Source organism: Xyrauchen texanus, chromosome 33 (genome assembly GCF_025860055.1).
Source record: "Xyrauchen texanus isolate HMW12.3.18 chromosome 33, RBS_HiC_50CHRs, whole genome shotgun sequence".
Classification (NCBI taxonomy): Eukaryota; Metazoa; Chordata; class Actinopteri; order Cypriniformes; family Catostomidae; genus Xyrauchen; species Xyrauchen texanus.
In genome coordinates, this window is record NC_068308.1 from 27,256,555 (window position 1) to 27,276,922 (window position 20,368).

The window sequence follows — 20,368 nt, forward strand, 5'->3', positions numbered from 1 at the left end:
AAACTGGTGCCGAGAGGGTAGAATTCAATGAAGCTGTTAGCTGAGGACATGTGAGGAGTCTATTTCTCAAACTAGAGACTCTGATGTACTTTTCCTCTTGTTTAGTTGTGGATCTGGGCCTTCCACATCTCTTTCTTTCCTTGTTAGATCCAGTTGTCCTTTGTCTTTGAAGACTGTGGTGTACACCTTTGTATGAAATCTTTTTGTGCAATTTCAAGCATTGTATATGTTTGATATAATAGCAAGTGATTTTCTTGTGCCAAATTAGCAATTTAGCATGAATACACAAGGATAAGGTGGTGGAGTGATGGCTGCTGGAAATGGGGCCTGTCTAGATTTGATATAAAATAACTTTTTTTTAAATAGTGATGGTGCTGTTTTTTATATCAGTAATGTCCTGACTATAATTTGTGATCAGTTGAATGCCATTTTGGTGAATTAAAGTACCAATTTTCCTCCGAAACAGCAAAATCTGTACATTATTCCAAACTTTTGGCCACCAGTGTATGTATGTGTGTGTGTGTGTGTGTGTGTGTGTGTGTGTGTGAGCGTGTATTTATCACTTTGTGGGGACCAAATGTCCCCATAAGGATAGTAAAACCCGAAATTTTTGACCTTGTGGGGACATTTTGTCGGTCCCCATGAGGAAAACAGCTTATAAATCATACTAAATTATGTTTTTTGAAAATGTAAAAATGCAGAAAGTTTTCTGTGAGGGTTAGGTTTAGGGGTAGGGTTAGGTTTAGGGGATAGAATATAAAGTTTGTACAGTATAAAAACCATTATGTCTATGGAAAGTCCCCATAAAACATGGAAACACAACGTGTGTGTGTGTGTGTGTGTGTGTGTGTGTGTGTGTGTGTGTGTGTGTGTGTGTGTGTGTAAATTGCAGGGCAATTTGGACATTTTCACTTAGGGGTATACTCACTTTTGTTGCCAGTGGTTTAGACATTAATGGCTGTGTGTTGAGTTATTTTGAACGGACAGCAAATTTACAGTTATACAAGCTGTACCCTCACTACTTTACATTGTAGCAAAGTGTAATTTCATCAGTGTTGTCACATGAAAAGACATAATCAAATATTTACAAAAATGTGAGGGGTGTACTCACTTTTGTGAGATACTGTATATATAGAGATCTAGCTTTTGACACTTAGGACAATTGAGGGATTTACACAACTATTACACAAGGTGCAAACATTTATTGATGCTCAAGAAGACAACACACTACTATATACGTACTATGTTTTATCTGCTTATAGATTCTGAAGGGCAGGATTAAATAAAAAAGGTGCACTCAGTGATTCCTGAGAAACACTATTTGAACTCAACTGCAAAACAAACACACCCCACCCTTCAGTGCTCCTTTGGAAGATCTGCACCCCCAAATTCATGCACGCGCATTGCCAAGGGAATGACAGTAAAAGTTCGGTTTGCTGACCAAAAGACACTCACAACTCTCCTGCTACTAAATCTAACATCACAACAACAGCATATATGGGTTCTGTTACCCACCTATCAAGAAGAAAATAAGCAACTTCTGCATCCATCTTCAAGCCTTTTACCTCTCTCCATCACTGAAAACCTTGCCGATGTTGACATGGCTCCTAGCCCTCGACTTATCATAATCCTTCTTTTTTAGTTTATATTCGTCTGACCTTTTTCTCTTAGTCTGCTTCTCAGTCATTTGTCCTCCTTGGAGTTTAGAAAGTTCACATCATTCAGATTTGCCGTCACTCTTCTAATGAATTTCCCTCTCGCTTTCTCCCTTTCCCTCTCCCCCCCGGGTCCAGCCTACTCCTAATCCCATTCCTCTGTCTCTCTCTCTGTCTCTTTCTCTACATTCATGTCATTCAATACTATCCTGACTAATAAGGGCAGAATTGCCTTTAAAAATATATATACTACAATAATTAATTTACACCTTAAATTTACGAACACAATATTTAATCTGCACCCACAGATTTACACAGAACTGGAACGTATGTCATTCACGTTCTGCACACATTTCCCACTTCTTGCATGTTTGTTTAAAAAATACTTTGGCTAATTGGATAATGATTTTATCTACCAATAACAGATTCCATTTGGACATGCTCATAGAAGGTGATGCTACAATATGTAAATAAAGACACTCACACAGACATTCTCCTGTCTGCCACTCCAGGCACTGGCCATAGGGGAAGGAAATGACGTAGGCATTGGAGTCCACACAACGCTTCGTGCTTCCACACCACATGCACTCCATGGCCTGGCTGGTGCAGTTCTCACAGGTGGTGCGCAGGGAGCAGGGCATCTTACATGGGCGGGCGTTTTGGTTCGGGCTCACTGGAGGGGAGAAAAAATTGCCTCATAAGAATGAGATTACTTTTATAATGTTTCCAAGCTGAAAAAGGAATGCTTATGTATCTTGTGTCTATGATTTTACAAAGGATAAGTTCATATTGTACATTGTTAAATGTAATGTATGTTACAGAGGTGGGCCGTGCATTTTATGTCTAGGCCTTCAGTGTGATTCATGCCATTAAGAAAGCACAGTTTCACAATGAAGACACCCTATGACTTTGGGCATCATATATTATGTTGCAGCTAACTAGTAATACCAATTGACATTTTAAAAGCATGCCCACGTACAAAAGTCAGAACTTGAAATGACACTTAATGCTCTAGAAAGCCTAATTTTAACTGCAGCATGACTATTTTGTGAAATGAAAGTCTCTCAAACAGACATTCAAAAATCATAATTTTTCATATGAATCTACCAAGGAGGTCTATAATACCTGGAAAAATCAAACAATATTTGCGATTTAAATGTTGCTTGCAATACATTTTGTTTCGTCTGGTTACACGGTTATGCTGTTCCATTCAAGTTGGATGAGGGATATTCCTACTTGATATCTCCGACCATAAATGCATTCTATTACCCAATATTAGGAAAGATGACGTTTAAGGAAACAAAACTGCAACGCTCCCGTTAGTTTAGCAGTGGTTTGACTCTCATTAGAGATGTCTCCTAGCAACCCAACTGATAAACAATGCTGCAGCGCTAGCATTTGTGCTTCAGGTGCACAATTATCAAAAGAGATTATAATGTTTTATACACGTTTCTGCAGGCACTTGATAAACAAGCTTAAATATCATGTAATGTGGAAACGAAATCATTTATCGAAATTACTTAATAAAAGTGAATGTTGGGGCCTGGGTAGCTCAGTGGTAAAGATGCTGGCTACCACCCCTGGAGTTCGCTAGTTCCAATCTCAGGGCATGCTGAGTGACTCCAGCAGGGTCTCCAAAGCCAAACCAAATTGGCCTGGTTGCTAGGGGGGGTAGAGTCACATGGGGTAACATCCTAGTGATGTCACATTGCTATATCTCCGTGGTAACGCGCTCAACAAGCCACGTGATAAGATGTGCGGGTTGACGCTCGCGGAGACAGCTGAGATTCGTCCTACACCTCCCAGAGGTGTCACTACGCCACTACGAGGACTTAAAGCACATTCGGAATTGGGCATTCCAAATTGGGAGAAAAAGGGGAAAAATATAAAATAAAATAATTAAATAAATACATTGAATGATTATCACTTACTTTGTATATCTCCCTGAAAGAAGTTGTAAAATCCAACTTTCCGAGTTGAATGGAACGCAGCACTACTTTTCAAAACTTGATCATACACTGAATGCTCAAGGAGCCTAATTTATACTTAGAAAACCCCTGATATTGTTATAACAAAGCAAAAAGCATTTACCAATTTGCTTGAAGTGAAAATCAGTCCTCCTTTCCAGTTTAATCAATTAAGCACTCACACAGTAATGCAAAACATCTTATGTTTTTAAATCCATAAGGATCTCTTTCTCAACGGCAATACCAGCAGTGATGACAGCCGACTGACTCATCAGCAAGATCTCGCGCTCTTCGCTTTCAAATTACGTACATCACTTAAAACGTGATTGCGTCACTCAAGGCCAGCTAGAAGACCTCGACCGGGACATATCCTAAAGATCACACCCACCAAGAACAAATAAATCAATCTGATTGGTTGATGAATCTGACTTTATTTGCCCATTAATTTCCACTGTTAAGTGATTCTGAGGGGGTGGAGCTCAAATTCAAGTGCTGATTCGGGCATGCAATTGGTGAAACAGTTGTCACACATTGCTTGTAAGTATCAAGGAATAAATTCTGACTGGATAAACGTGTAAACGGGTATATTCTAACAAGTATGACTGTCAAATGTTTCTGTTCATATATGAATGAATGACCAAAAGTCAAGCACCTTTTCTATTCACAAGGTAGCATCACTAACGTCTGTTATCGCAGCGACAGTGATGAAATATTTTTTTTTTTAAAAGGCAGATTATAATAATACCGGAGAGTTTATTCATGATTTACATGACATTCATTAATTTCTCAAATCTTGATTATCAGATGATTTCTTTTTACTATTAACGGAGCGTTTAACTCAATTATAAAATGTGGTTATCACTCACATTCGAACTGTGTGAACATAACCATATTTAGCACTCTAAAACAGGACTGACAAACATATTCTGCTTCTGTGTGGAAATCGCATCAGACAGAGTGAAGAAAAAAAACAACAGAGAGAAGGAATAGCGACTCACCGACTGGTTTCTCACAAATGAGGCCGTCTGTGTTGGCGGTGCAGGGATTGGCCTTGAGGCCAGAGACCTGAGCTCTCTCCAGGTAAGCACAGAAGCCCGAGTCATTGGGCTCATCGGGCAACCACTGCAGAGTGGTGTTAGTGAATGGAGACGTGTCCTCCCACCCCCAGTATGACACGTTGATCTTCCTCAGGCCCACCCATGGGGACAGTTTCTGGAGGACAAATGCAATGAGTCAGAGGGACAGTGGGGGCATCAACAAAGTTAGGGTTCCCCAAAAAAGTATTTGGACACTTAAATCACACTTAAATTGGAGTTTTATTGCATTATATACAACATTTCAAACCAAGTGGGATCTAGACCTTTTCTAAGCCACTTTGCAATGATTTTAAAGAGGTCATGACATGAGAAATAAAAATGTCCTTGATCTTATGACATATAAAACGTTATTGTCCTATAAAAGCATACTGTAAGTTTCAGCACTCAAAACTCTCTCTTCACTGCAAAAAGAGCATTTGTTGAAAACAAGCTGCCAAAACGTCTCTATCTCTTTTCTCGATTGTGATATCACACTGTGACAGACATTTGCATCTGACCACCTCCAAAACAATACATCTATTTTACCTTTTCACTTCCTTAGTCCGCCCAGTAGCGGTGAGCAGTGAGATTGCCAGTAACAAGCAGGTCAATAAAGAGCAGAGAGCCAATCATAACATTCCGGCATTTACTGTCAAATCTAAAAGGAGAAGCAGCACCAAAACAGACTGGCTCTGACAGAGGATCGTGAGGGTTGAAAATGATCATGTTTTCCCATGTGTTTTTGAGCAAAAAACTTCACTAATATTATAAGGGAAGCTCAAGGAACATTAAAATAATTTAAAAAAGGCATGTCATGACCCCTTTAAATAATAGCTATCAAGGTGAGACACAAACCTTCCCCTTCTGCTGGTACTTTTGCAGTTCCTCCAGAATAAAGTCCACTTGCTTGGCTGTGGTAAGTGAAGCAATGTTGCCCTCCAGGTTCTTGCAGTAGTGCTGAGCATTGTCATAGCTCTCCTTGCTGGAATTGATCTGCAGGCAGGCCTCCCCAACATTGCTCCAACCATCTCCACACAGCTGGGCTAAAGACAGATCATGAGAGATGGATGAATCAGGAGATTTTAAGACAAGCCTTTTTATTCTCTTCTAATGATGCCTGTTCTTCAGAGACTGCAGGAGAGCGCTTAACCAAATTAAAATTATTTAAAAAAAAGAGCTCAGCAAGTATTGATGCCGACCACCACTCCTGGAGTCATGAGTTTGAATCCAGGGCATGCTGAGTGACTCCAGCCAAGTCTCCTAAGCAACCAAATTGGCAGAGTCACATGGGGTAACCTCCTCGTGGTCACTATAATGTGTGGTTATCGCTCTGGGTGGGGCGCGTGGGGAGTCGTGCGTGAATGCTGCGGACGAATAGCGTGGGCCTCCACACGCACTACGTCTCCGTGGTAACGCACTCAACAAGCCATCTGATAAGATGCACGGATTGACGTCTCAGGCAACTGAGATTCGTCCTCTGCCACCCGGAGTCACTACGACACCACAAGGACTTGGAGCGCATTGGGAATTGGGCATTCCAAATTGGGGAGAAAATAAATAAATAACTGAAATCAAATTCAATACTTTTACTAATTTAAAATACACTAAAAGACAAAAAGGGCCCTACCCCATCAAACCAAAAATGTAAGTACAATACTAGAGTAGTAAGCTCTTCAGATAAATTGCAAAGCTTAGAAAAGATGGTAAATGGAAGGAAATGGCATCTTTTCGAATCTTCCAGACATTAGCTCTGCTCCAAATGCTAGTGAGCTGCTTGACTAGATATAATTTTAATGCATTAGGTGCTGTAAGTGATTTTAGTCGTTCTAACTTCCACGAGACTGAGCCATTGATTTAGCCAAGCCCCCTCTCATAACACTTATTTCAGTGTTATGAGAGGAAATAAGACACATTTTTGCATACCTTTCCATGAAAAAAATCACTTCAGCACCTTTAAAATCACATTCCAAATGCAAAGGCTGTTACAATAGGTATGATAAATCTAACTTAAACTCTTTTGTTGCTATATTACCCAATATGTGTGTAAGTGCTGTGTACTTTCTGCTTCTGTCTATAGATTAGCAACACGTTAACATCAAACTCTATTTGAAACAACTGTGAGGAGAGTCTTCTGTGCACTTCATGCGAGTGCCACTATTTGTGTGGCACGCAGAGTTACTGCCTATGTAGTGTGTTCCAGATCAGTCACTTTTTAGTTTCCATTTCAGTTAGCATGCTGCAGGACAGCTCACTAGGTTTTGGAAGAGATGAAATTCTTCTTACCAGGGAGGTTGTGGCATTCCTGCTGTTGAGGATCCCACTGGCAGCTCAGGTTGAGGGAGCAGCTCTTGCAATTGGCCATTTTACTGCAAATCTGCTCATTCCTGATTGGACATTTGGTGAAATTCTTCACAGTCTAGTTAGGAGGGGAAAAAACACACTAAGTAAAATTAAGAGACATCAACAAACAAATGCAAGGATGCCCATGGCAAACATTGCATACATCTGTGGAGTGTAGCACTGGTGCCATCTGCAGGCTAACTTACAGCAGTGCAGTTACTGAGAGCTGAGATGCATTTCTTGCTGTCACACCATTGACATCCATTTGTGTTGGCTGTACAACTGGTGCAGTCAGAAAAGCGGTAACATCTCTCATCTACTGTGGCTTGAGGAGAGACATATTAAAAAAAGGACAAGAAAAGTAAGGGGGAGATGAAAAGCAGAAACACCTAGTCTAAAAATTGTGACACTGCTAAACATTAATATTCAAAAGCTGTCAGGCATATATTAATCTAAAGAGACATCTAAGCAATGTGATATTAATTCTCATATTAGAACTTTGAACAACGTAGAAGAGAAATATTAAGCACTTCAAACACTTTCAATTCACCATTTAATTATTTTCACAAAACTTCAAACAGTTTCTCTCTTTTGACTGTAGTATTTATATTATAATTAGGAGTATCTTCATATCCTTCCTTCTTTAGAGAAACATTGTTACCGATCCCCTTACTTTAGACAGCTCTCACAAACACATCAGACAAGTGTTTTCTCCACCACTATTCAGAATCTACAGAGAATCAGTTTGAATCTGTATCAACTATTAGCAAGCTATTTTTAGATTGTTTCTTTAGAAAAATGTAAACGCTTTAGCACTATCAAATCATTGCTGTTTATTTGATTATTCCGACCAGCCCATCATAGCAACACTGGCTCAACCAATGCCATGAATTTGGGATACCCATTTTATAACATTATTCATTATCATTTATTATTCATGTAATTATTTTTGCAATTCCATTTAGTGACGCTAAAGGCACATCAATTATTTAATGGAACAGAAAAGGAGATATCAGGCAGAATGTTAGGGACTGAGGATTCACTTTAAAAAACAAAAATACAAATGTTGTGTCAACATTCTTCAAAATTACTACTTTTGTGTTCCATGGAAGACAAAGTTATAAAAGTTTGGAATGACATAAGTGTGAGTAAATGATGGCCAAATTTTAATTTTGAGTAAACTAATCATTTAAAGAGTGGTTGGGGGACAGAAACAATTCAAACAGAATATTCCTCAAGAAACACCAGACACACAACAAAAAGGGCCAGCATTGAAATGCATTATCCCAGCCTGCACCTCTTAGACCTCAGGTTTGAATTTCAAGTCAAACAAATGAGGACAGATATTGCATGGGTTGGAGGTCCCGCACACACTCATACAAACAAACACAGACTAAATTGTGGCTAGTTTAGTGTGATTGGTTGTGTTCTGACATGTGGCAAAATATCAAACACAGCTGGCAGTCCTGCAGAGAAGCAGAGGGCTGTGGGAAACTCTCCTCTGTGTCTGCTTTAGACAGCCTGTGCCCCTTCATTACTCTCTCATTAAAACATCCTGTGCACAATGTGGCAGACACACCCGAGGGCTCAGATCAGCACACACAAGCCAGACTGATTTCCCAGCTTGGGCATGGTGGAAAACATTGCAGCTGTGTGTGGCAGGGGAGTCTGTGAGCCTCCAATCACCTACCAGCTTTGGCAGGGCAGAATGGAGCAGGTGTAGAGCTGTTAGTGAAGCTGAGCTCCCAGGAGATGCAACGGGTCCCTTTCCAAACACAGCGCACGCCAGGGCCTGCAGCCTCGCAGCGCTCCTGCCTCACGAAGGCCTCACAGTTGGGTGGCCTGTAGATGAGCACGTCATTCAGAAGCAAGCTGAAAAAACCACCAAACACATACATAGACCTAGACAGAAAAGAGAACATGAAAATAGTTAAAGGGATTGTTCACCTAAGAATGAAAATTCTTTCAGCGTTTACTCACTTTCACTGTATGAACAAATGATGCAATGAAAGTCAATAGTGACTGAGATTACCATTCAATTCAATTTTATTTATATAGCACAATTCAAAAACAACAACAGTTGACCAATTTGCTGTACAATGTGTTCACAAGAACTTTTTAAATACAATAAAACCCAATGTTTAGGTGCGGCTATGGCGAACGCTCGATCACCCCTAGATTTTAGCTTCGGCTTAGGAACAGTTAATAAACTCTGGTTGGCGGACCTAAGAGCTCTTCCAGGACGGTGTTCACACAAAAGGTCGGAGAGGTAGGCCAGCGCAAGGCCATTTAAGAATTTTAATACAAGCAATAGCACTTTAAAATCAATTCTAGAACGGACATGAAGCCAGCGTAAAGCCACTAATACAGGAGTAATATGCTCACGTTTACGTACACCCATTAAATGTCTCGCAGCTGCATTTTGAATCATCTGTAATCTAGATATGGAAGAATTGTTTATTCCCAAATATAGGGAATTACAATAGTCCAGTCTAGAGGTGATAAAAGCATGTATCGCTGTTTCGAAGTGCTTGATGAACAGATATTGACACAGAAACGCAACTACTCACATGCCCACAAAATGACATTTCATCACACTTGTAGTAAAAACATTCAGTCAGTGAAACAAATAATTAATACATTGCAAAAAGGGTTGCAAATATCTGAAATATCCACAGTCGCTAACGTTAATGAATGAATAGAATACAACAGGTGTATATTGTTTTACTCACAGACTAAAAGCTGTTTATTTGGCATAGCATAGAGTTACCGAATATGAGAAATGGTTACACACGATTACTAAAAGCAAATTCTCCCATTTAAAACAAGCCCAAAACACCGTGAAACAATGTGTAGATTACTTTAATATTCAGACAGCGTGTTTGACATCTGAACTGCTGAAGGGAAGTCTGGCGGGTACTCCCGGGTCCTAATGCCTGCAGTATCAAACCTCTGTCAGTGTGATTTATACAGAGATGCGACTTATATTGTTGTGTTTTTTTTCTCTCAACTACGAAATTTTGACCCAGTGCAACTTGTAGTCAGGTGCGACTTTATTTCCGGAAAATACGGTTAATAAATACATAAATCAAATTATTTATAATTAGCACTCTTGTCACCTGTGACCTCACTTTTTTTTTTTGCATAGCCAAATTTCAAACATTACAAGTAAACATGCTACTAAGACAGACATGGACAAGTTCTTGAAAAAGAAAAAAAACTAATCGACGATGGTTATGTGGGATAGTGGTGTGCCATAGGATTTTTTTAATCGTAAAAAGTGTGCCGTGGCAGAAAAAAGGTTGGGAAACACTGTTCTACATAGATAATATATTAGCCTAACCCTATAATGTACTTAAAGGTAATTCAAGTAATTGAAGTCAGTAACTGTAATCTACAAGATTTAAAATGTAATTTTAAAAAGTAATTAGATTACAGTAACTAATTATTTTGTAATTGGATTACACCCAACACTAATCATTAGTGCAAGTAAGTGCTGACATTTTTTTTGTTTATGCATATTTCAAAGAGTTCTTACCCGTTACTGGTGACTGCAGTATGCCCAAAGCGGTTGACATCTCTGTGCAAATTAGGTTTAGGGAGGACCTTCCACTCATCACACGCTGCAAGACAAGAAACATATTTACTTTTAAATAATCCTTTAATGGGCCACTAACAATGACACCTAACTGTATGTTAAAGATGTAGTAAGGGGCCAACACAAACCAATGTCATAGGCAATGAAGTCAGCAGAGAAGCACTTGGCTCCATTGCTAAGAGACGTGTCATTATGGGTATTTCCTCCAAAGATGAGCAGAGTTCCTCCTAACAGCACAGATGAGTGCAAGTAACGTGGGTAACCGCTCTCCCTCAGAATCGTCCTACAACACACAACAATTGACATCAAAATGGCACAAAACTGAAACCAAGTACACTACACCCTTTAAATATGCATATAACATCATTACAACCTAATTATGCTCGATTGTGTATGTGTCTCTGTGTGCTCTTACCAGGTGCGGGTCTGAACCTCATAGCGGTATAAATCATCCACAAGGCCGTATTTGTTTGCAGGGAGAGATTTATAGCCCCCGTGGACATACACACTTTTGCTGCCGCTGTCGAACACACTGCTGTGGCCGTACCCACCCTGAGCGATCGCTCCTTTGGTATCTGGCACCAGCCATGTGTTTGTTCCTGTGTACAGAATTAACACAAATTTTTTTTTTTTTTTAAATCACAGTAATTAAAGGGATAGTTCACCCAAAAATGAAAATTTTCTCATTATTTACTCACCCTCATGCAATTCCAGATGTGTATGACTTTCTCTCCTTTACCAACAGAGAGGAAACATTCTTCTAAATATCTTCTTTTGTGTTCGGCAGTTACAATGCAAGTGAATGGTGACCACATCTTTGAAGCTCAAAAAAGAAATCACATAAATACTATTGATAATTGGAGCTTCAAAATGTCTGGTCACCATTCACTTGCATTTTAAGGACCAACAGAGCGGAGATATTCTTTTAAAAATCTTTGTCTGTGTTCTGCAGAAGAAAGGAAGTCATACACATCTGGGATGGAATAAGGGAGAGTAAATGATGATAGAACATATTTTTGGGTGAACTATCCCTTTAAGTAATATTTGCTGAGATTAAATAAATATATAAAGCTACATTTTCTTATTATATGTATGTATGTATGTATATATATATATATATACAGTGAGGAAAATAAGTATTTGAACACCCTGCTATTTTGCAAGTTCTCCCACTTGGAAATCATGGAGGGGTCTGATATTGTCATCGTAGGTGCATGTCCACTGTGAGACATAATCTAAAAAAAAAAAATCCAGAAATCACAATGTATGATTTTTTAACTATTTATTTGTATGATACAGCTGCAAATAAGTATTTGAACACCTGTCTATCAGCTAGAATTCTGACCCTCAAAGACCTGTTAGTCTGCCTTTAAAATGTCCACCTCCACTCCATTTATTATACTAAATTAGATGCACCTGTTTGAGGTCGTTAGCTGCATAAAGACACCTGTCCACCCCATAAAATCAGTAAGAATCCAACTACTAACATGGCCAAGACCAAAGAGCTGTCCAAAGACACTAGAGACAAAATTGTACACCCCCACAAGGCTGGAAAGGGCTACGTGGAAATTGCCAAGCAGCTTGGTGAAAAAAGGTCCACTGTTGGAGCAATCATTAGAAAATGGAAGAAGCTAAACATGACTGTCAATCTCCCTCGGACTGGGGCTCCATGCAAGATCTCACCTCGTGGGGTCTCAATGATCCTAAGAAAGGTGAGAAATCAGCCCAGAACTACACGGGAGGAGCTGGTCAATGACCTGAAAAGAGCTGGGACCACCGTTTCCAAGGTTACTGTTGGTAATACACTAAGACGTCATGGTTTGAAATCATGCATGGCACGGAAGGTTCCCCTGCTTAAACCAGCACATGTCAAGGCCCGTCTTAAGTTTGCCAATGACCATTTGGATGATCCAGAGGAGTCATGGGAGAAAGTCATGTGGTCAGATGAGACCAAAATAGAACTTTTTGGTCATAATTCCACTAACCGTGTTTGGAGGAAGAAGAATGATGAGTACCATCCCAAGAACACCATCCCTACTGTGAAGCATGGGGGTGGTAGCATCATGCTTTGGGGGTGTTTTTCTGCACATGGGACAGGGCTGACTGCACTGTATTAAGGAGAGGATGACCGGGGCCATGTATTGCGAGATTTTGGGGAACAACCTCCTTCCCTCAGTTAGAGCATTGAAGATGGGTCGAGGCTGGGTCTTCCAACATGACAATGACCCGAAGCACACAGCCAGGATAACCAAGGAGTGGCTCTGTAAGAAGCATATCAAGGTTCTGGCGTGGCCTAGCCAGTCTCCAGACCTAAACCCAATAGAGAATCTTTGGAGGGAGCTCAAACTCCGTGTTTCTCAGCGACAGCCCAGAAACCTGACTGATCTAGAGAAGATCTGGATGGAGGAGTGGGCCAAAATCCCTCTTGCAGTGTGTGCAAACCTGGTGAAAAACTACAGGAAACATTTGACCTCTGTAATTGCAAACAAAGGCTACTGTACCAAATATTAACATTGATTTTCTCAGGTGTTCAAATACTTACTTGCAGCTGTATCATACAAATAAATAGTTAAAAAATCATACATTGTGATTTCTGGTTTTTTTTTTTAGATTATGTCTCTCACAGTGGATATGCACCTACGATGACAATTTCAGACCCCTCCATGATTTCTAAGTGGGAGAACTTGCAAAATAGCAGGGTGTTCAAATACTTATTTTCCTCACTGTATATATATATACATACATACATACACATACATACAAAATTCTTTATGTATTTTCTCCCCAATTTTGGCATGCCCAATTCCCAGTGCACTTTAGTTACACATGGTGGCGTAGTGACTCGCCTTAATCCGGGTGGCGGATGACGAATCTCAGTTGACCTTGTCTGAGACAGTCAATCCGTACATTTTATCATGTGGCTTGTTGAGCACATTACCACAGAGACCTAGCGGGTGTGGAGGCTCATGCCATTCTCCACGGCATCCATGCACAACTCACCACGCACCCCACCGAGAGAGAGCACCACATTATAGCGACCACAAGGAGGTTAACCCAACGTGAGCAACTGGGCCAATTGGATGCTTAGGAAGCCTGACTAGAGTCACTCAGCATGCCCTGGATTCGAACTTGCAACTCCATGTGTGGTAGTCAGCGTCTTTACTTGCTGAGCTACCCAGGCCCCCAAAGCTACGTTTTCTTAAAACAAAAAGCCTTTAAGAAAGATCTGCGAGTATTCCACACTGATCAAGTGTGTTAAAGTAAGAGTAAGAGCGAATTAACTAATTCCAACAGAATCAAGCTTTGGGCAAGAGTTCACAACACATTAAAGATCACTTGAGAACATGAAGATTATACTTTGATTTATCTGATTATCTGAAAACCCCAGCCAGATACATAAATTGCATAATGCTTCTTGCAAACAACCACAGCTCCATCTACAGGCACTCTGGAGTAAAAACAATCAAATCAATCCTTGCAGATCCACACTTAATGCAGGATCTTAATCTTTATGCTATTTAAAATCATGAGGATCATTTTCAAATAACAAGCAAATTCAGAAGTCATTATTTCTAAGGTACTTGCAGAACACTAAACCCTTCAATCCTAATTTTAAGACTGTGTATATATATATATATATATATATATATATATATATATATATATATATATATATATATATATATTATATATATTATGGCAGTACTGGGTCAGTCACTCACGCATGTAGTACTCCTGGACATTGCTGATGTAGCTGTAGATGGAGGAGTAGCCGAAGATGACCACCATAACCACATCCCCATTATCCATCTCTGCTATGTGGGCCGAGTGGCCCTCAACAGCGTAGATCTGCCCATGAGCTGGAACACTTGGAGACTTCTGTGACCACGTCATTCTGGGTATGTTGAAGACCCACAGCTCATCTGTTACATTACTGAAACCCATCTCCAACTTGCCTCCAAACATATAGATTTCATCCTGAAAGAAAATAAAAGATTTATGAACATTTTAATCTTTCTATTTAATTATTAGTCAACATTCTATCATTTCCATTTTTATTTCAACATTTTAAATATCACAAGTGTTGGGATGGTTCACTGTGTTTTGGAATAATGGCAGAATAGCAGAGAAGAATAAGGGTTACTGTAGGATATTATTGGCTTTGCTAGGATAAGCAAAGCAGATCTGTATCAGATTGTATACCCAGTCCAAAGGCTAGAACATGTAATCAGCTAAATAGCCTTATTCACTCATCCTGACACTGATTACAGCTATTTAGCTTTAAGACAAAACTGTATTGTTGCTAAAATTTTTGTGAAACATTTCAACACTAATGTTACCCGATATATTGCCAAGGAGTGGCCGTATCTCGGCAGGGGTCCGCTACTGATGGGTACAGTGTTCCAGATGCCACTTTCAAGATTATAACTGCATACAAAAAAAGAAATAGATGTACAGTCTAATGTCGCAGTGTACATAATATACAATAATGCACAAACATCACATACAAAGAGATCCTTGTTCAGGCTCGACAATGGCTTCTACCCTCAAGATGTCAGATTACTAAATTCCAACACAGGCACAGGCTTGCACAAATGTGTTATTATAATTTGCGTTTATGTTGTTATTTTTGGATAAATGCCTTAATGATCCTCTCACTTGCATAATGGAAGCACACGTGCTAATGTGCATTTGATGAACCTGATGATAATACTTCAGAACAGCAATCTGAATGTAAGATAAGGCTTATCGCTTACTTTAGAACCATCTGAAAGTTGCTGTAGTTAAATGTGTAGCCACCGACAACCCACATGACCTTTTCTTGTACCACTGCCTTATGGGATGCTCTACCAAGTGATGCTCCAAAAGGTTTCACTGTAGGCATGATCCAGTAAGACTCTGTGGAGGGGACTGTTAACGAGCAGTCTGGACCTGAGAGATAGAGAGGAGAGATAAGTCACAAGTATATTAATCGAGGGCCCAGTTTTCAAAATGGTAACATCAGTCTTTGGTGATTCAAATACAAGTTGAATGTCATTGACACCTAGTATTACCATGAGTCTCAGATGTAACTCTTCTCAACAGCTGTGATCAAATTTGAACAAAGGGAAGGGTCTTTGATTACAAACAGCACTTACTGCATCAGTGTTCATTATGTATGAAAAAGTTTGCACACTGTTACTCCTAAATATATTTAAATGAACATTACATTTAGAATGGAATGCTCAATGCTATTCTTATTCTTACTAACTGAACTTGGATATACATTCTTCACATGATCCATTTTGCTGCTATTTGGTGTTTTGTGCATATTGGCCTAAACAATTCATCAATTTCTTTTTATATATATATATATATATATATATATATATATATATATATGGCTTTTTCTTTTAAAGCACACCAGCCAGGGCAGTTTAAAACCCTTTTTGTAGCACAATAATTTTATTTTATGCAGGTAGGCTGTTCTTTTATGTAACCCGGGATGCATCAGGATGCATTAGCATTCATAGTACAAATATAATGTAGCCAGCAATTGATCAGATCACAAAACTCATTACACTAATTTAGTGATTTCCATTTATGATCGAATCGCTCAAGACAGACGTTAATACCAGCTATAAATAAGCCCTAAAATCTCTGCATGCTTTTTACTTTATAGAGCATGTGTGACAGCTTCTTATCTACTCCTCATGGTCATTAACGTAACCATTCACACCATTTCTGACTCGCCATTTCCAGCATCTCCTCTCGCGGGGCTTAATAAGAAGTTGGCCAGAGAGGCTCAAGTCATTACATCAACTTTAAGATGGCCTGGTGTCAAGCTTCCATCAGGCTTAATTGTGCATTTGACACTGTGTGACAGTGACAAGAACTTGATAAGAATGCTGCAGGAATGAAGAATTGACATTTGCACCGCTACAAAATCAACACTAGGGGGAGACAATAAATACAACAAAATCAAACTGCGTGAGGCACAACGTTCAGTCGGGAACACCAAATGGGAAAGCTTTCAGATTCTCAAAGCATCGTTCAGATTCTTAAAGAAATTAAATCGAATATGGGGGAGGGGAGGAAACAGTAGGGAGGCAATGAGAGAGAAGAAGAAAGAGTATAGTACCTTGCCAGCTGTCATTGCACACACACAGCTTTTCCCCTGTGAGGTCGCAGTAACCATGATCAGGGCTGCCACAGTTGTTTCTGCAGTACGGTATGTCGCAGGCCTCGCCCTTCCAGTACTTATCGCACTCACAATACACACGGCTCGCTATTGAGTTTCCCGATGTGCACTTCCCGTGGCCCGAGCAGTTATTTGGACATGAGTTGATCCTGTTGAGGGAGAGATGAAGAAAGAAGGTCACTTAAAGTAAACAAGAAGGGGAACTTCTTACAGAGAGTTCTAAAATGGGTCCTGCAATGGGGAAGGGTATAATGAACAGGACTAAGCCTGTGGTTAAATTGAGAATGAAACATACCCAGAGGGGATAAAATTAAGACCCCGGTGTGATTAAATGCATTCTTAGCACCTAGCCGAATCAGCAGGGTCTTTTTAATTTAGATAGTGCCGAATGTCATTACTTTGTGCATCCCACTGTGATCGGTTACTCACGAGTAGAATATTTCAAATCCCGTCAGGTTGTAGGCAGCGTCGCTAAAAAAGTGCAGGAGTGCGTAGCCTGAGTTGGTCTCCACTTCAGGGACCGTCTCATTACCTTTCACTTCGGGGACAATGAGACCACTGTGGGACAGTTAAAGAAAAACTGGTTAAGAAATAATCCCTTGTTCTCTCCTAAGGTAGTAGCTAATTCCATTGGTCATGTATTAAAGTTAAATTTCCCTTTAAGACCTCATGAAATTGCTTGACGAGCAGTTTTCTATCCTGTGTTGATGTCAGGACAGGAAATTCTTTATTAATTAATTATATGATCACATTTATAAATATTTGCTGACAAAGGCCCTCAAATAACAATTCCTTAATATAAAACGATTATATTTAGAAATAGTTATAATTAAATAATAATTAAAATGCATAACATTATTTTTGAAAACACATTAAGCATTGATATGTCTCTTCAGACTGAGGAGAAACATGCCCCTGTAGATTTTTAATTCAAGAAGATTTTACATGAGTTATTTGAAATTCCCCAAAAACATTTGTACCTTTAGAGATTTAAATGAAATGATTATTGCATGTAAAAAATAATAGCTGTGGCAGAAATCTTTATTCACACATCTAAATCAAGTCACATGTTCCACTATAGGCGTTGTCCCGTGACTGCTTTAGAGATCACGCTCATGGGAAAGCTCGAGCACCAAAGGAAAGTGTGGTGTAATGATAATAAAAAATTATTTACTGCATCAACTTCAGTGCAGGTAAAGTTTCATAACTATGTCTGATCTCTGAGGAACAGTCAAAACATTTTTTCATAGTGTAATAAAGATGGGAATAGTCTATGTTTTTGTTTGATAGGCCACTTTTCATTTTCTTTGGTGCTGAAAAGCATTTGACAGGTTTTGCATCATCTTTACACAGTCATTTCATGTTTAAATCTTTCTTTCAGTGTGAATCCTCTCCTTTCCTGTCATTATAAAAACTTTACAAAAGGCCAAGGTTCCGTATTTTCAATGGGAGAAAGGTGACAGGCGGCTGATTGGATCCAGGTTGCAGCACTTGTCAAGCTCGTTCACGAGACATCGGCAGCTTTGTCTTGCATGAATGATTACGGCACACACCGCGCAAGATAAAAATATTTGATCTTTTTGCAGCTGCTGTGTGTCATTGACCATCTCACATGACCATCTCACATAGATAACTTTAATTAGCTGGCATTTAACTGCTATGTACTTTCTGATCTCATCGATCGCTACCTGTTTTGTGTATTGTGTGGTCTATATTGACCTCAACCTAGGTGCATGACTACCCTGGATAAGACAATATACAAAGTGGCTTTAGAAGTCAATTTATTCTTCATTTCCATATTATTGAACATGAGTCTTTCATTGACCTACAGTCCACAGCAATCCATTTTGCAACTGGATTCGTCAATCTGGGAAATTAAACTTGTGTAAAATAATTTTCCCAAGGGGATAAATAATAAAACTTAACTGAACTGTCCGAGATAGATATATTATGCATCAGACATACACTTTTGGAGCTTCTTACATTGGTTGTGTTGCATCATAAACACAGCATTTTTGGTCGCTATGTCACTTTAAATGTAGTTTGAAACCTAGCAAAACACATCTTGAGATCTTTGCCTTTGGAACTGCGCTCCATCCAGCTATTTTTTTTTTTATACCCCTACACTCCCAATTTGGAATACCCAATTCCCACTACTTAGTAGGTCCTTGTGGTGGCACGGTTACTCACCTCAATATGGGTGGTGGAGGACAAGTCTCATATGCCTCTGCTTCTGAGATCGCCAATCCACGCATCTTATCACATGGCTCGTTGTGCATGACACCGTGGTGACTCCGCATTTGGAGGCTCATGCTACTCTCCGCAATCAACGCACAATTTACCACGTGCCCCCTTGAGAGCGAGAACCACTTATCACAACCACGAGGAGGTTACCCCATGTGACTCTACCATCCTTAGAAACCGGGCCAATTTGGTTGCTTAGGAGACATGGCTGGAGTCACTCAGCACACCCTGGATTCTAACTTGCGATTCCAGGGTTGGCAGTCAGTGTCAATACTCGCTGAGCTACCCAGGCTCCCTCGTCCAGCTATTTTTAAACTCAAGAATGTGTTTTATCTTGTGCTGTAACTGTCGACTTACCTTTATATTGTTTTTCATGGAAAATACCTTTAAATAATTATTTTTATTTTCTCCCTTTTTTATCCCCAATTTGGAATGACCACTTCCCAATCTCTCCATGTCCTTGTGATGGCGAAGTGACTTGCCTCAATCCGAGTGGCGGAGGACAAATCTCAGTTTAATCCGTGTCTGAGACCAGCAATTTGCGCATATTATCACGTGGTTTGTTGAGCACATTACCGCGGAGACATAGCACATGTGGAGTCTTCATGCTATTCTCCGCAGCATCCACGCACAACTCACCACGTGCCCCACCGAGAGCAATTCACCCCATGTGACCCGACCCTCCCTAGCAAACCTGGCCAATTTAGTTGCTTAGGAGAACTGGCTGGAGTCACTCAGCCATGTGGATTCAAACTTGTGACTCCAGGGGTGGTAGTCAGCATTTTTACTCGCTAAACTACCCAGGCCCCCAATCCTTTAATAAATTCTTAAACAGGAAGTTAAAAATAAGTTCACCCAAAAATGTTAATTCTGTCATGATAACCCGACCTCGCATTATTCCAAACCAATAGATGAGAGAATTTCAAAAAAGGAGATGTTAGCCAGAATGTTAGTCCTAGTCACAATTCACTTTCATTCATCTTTTTCCCATACAATGAAAGTGAATGATGACTGACACTAACATTGTGCCTAACATCTCAAAAGTCATTTTAAAGCATTTTAATTTTGGCGTCAGCTCTCTCTTCAAGATTTTAAGTCTGTTCTCACCAGGTTACAGTTGACAAAATGCACTGAAAATTAATTGATGGAATCCTGTAAGAGAGGACCTTATGGAAAATAGATAATATGTATAGGTTATTAAAGATAGTTACTAGTATATTTTAAATATGTTTATTACAAATATATATTTATATTAAAGTTAAACAGTACATAGGCCTATTTATATTATTAATATAGACTCATTCACA

General features: G+C 39.6%; 1 protein-coding gene across 2 annotated transcripts in view; it reads right to left on the reverse strand.

The window, feature by feature from the left end:
- Positions 1–20,368, reverse strand: part of LOC127626834 (attractin-like protein 1) — a 139,414-nt gene that overhangs the window by 102,327 nt on the left and 16,719 nt on the right. The window contains exons 4-17 of one of the 2 annotated variants that reach the window (XM_052102911.1): positions 17,247–17,375; positions 16,758–16,966; positions 15,394–15,568; positions 14,977–15,064; positions 14,359–14,614; positions 11,052–11,235; positions 10,765–10,919; positions 10,577–10,661; positions 8,729–8,940; positions 7,245–7,357; positions 6,982–7,114; positions 5,554–5,741; positions 4,621–4,834; positions 2,140–2,328 (exon numbers count right to left, since the gene is read on the reverse strand). In XM_052102911.1, coding sequence (XP_051958871.1) covers positions 2,140–2,328; positions 4,621–4,834; positions 5,554–5,741; positions 6,982–7,114; positions 7,245–7,357; positions 8,729–8,940; positions 10,577–10,661; positions 10,765–10,919; positions 11,052–11,235; positions 14,359–14,614; positions 14,977–15,064; positions 15,394–15,568; positions 16,758–16,966; positions 17,247–17,375 — 2,330 coding nt within the window. Of the gene's footprint in view, positions 1–2,139; positions 2,329–4,620; positions 4,835–5,553; positions 5,742–6,981; positions 7,115–7,244; positions 7,364–8,728; positions 8,941–10,576; positions 10,662–10,764; positions 10,920–11,051; positions 11,236–14,358; positions 14,615–14,976; positions 15,065–15,393; positions 15,569–16,757; positions 16,967–17,246; positions 17,376–20,368 lie in introns of both variants that reach the window. The other variant, XM_052102910.1, reaches the window with a different exon arrangement.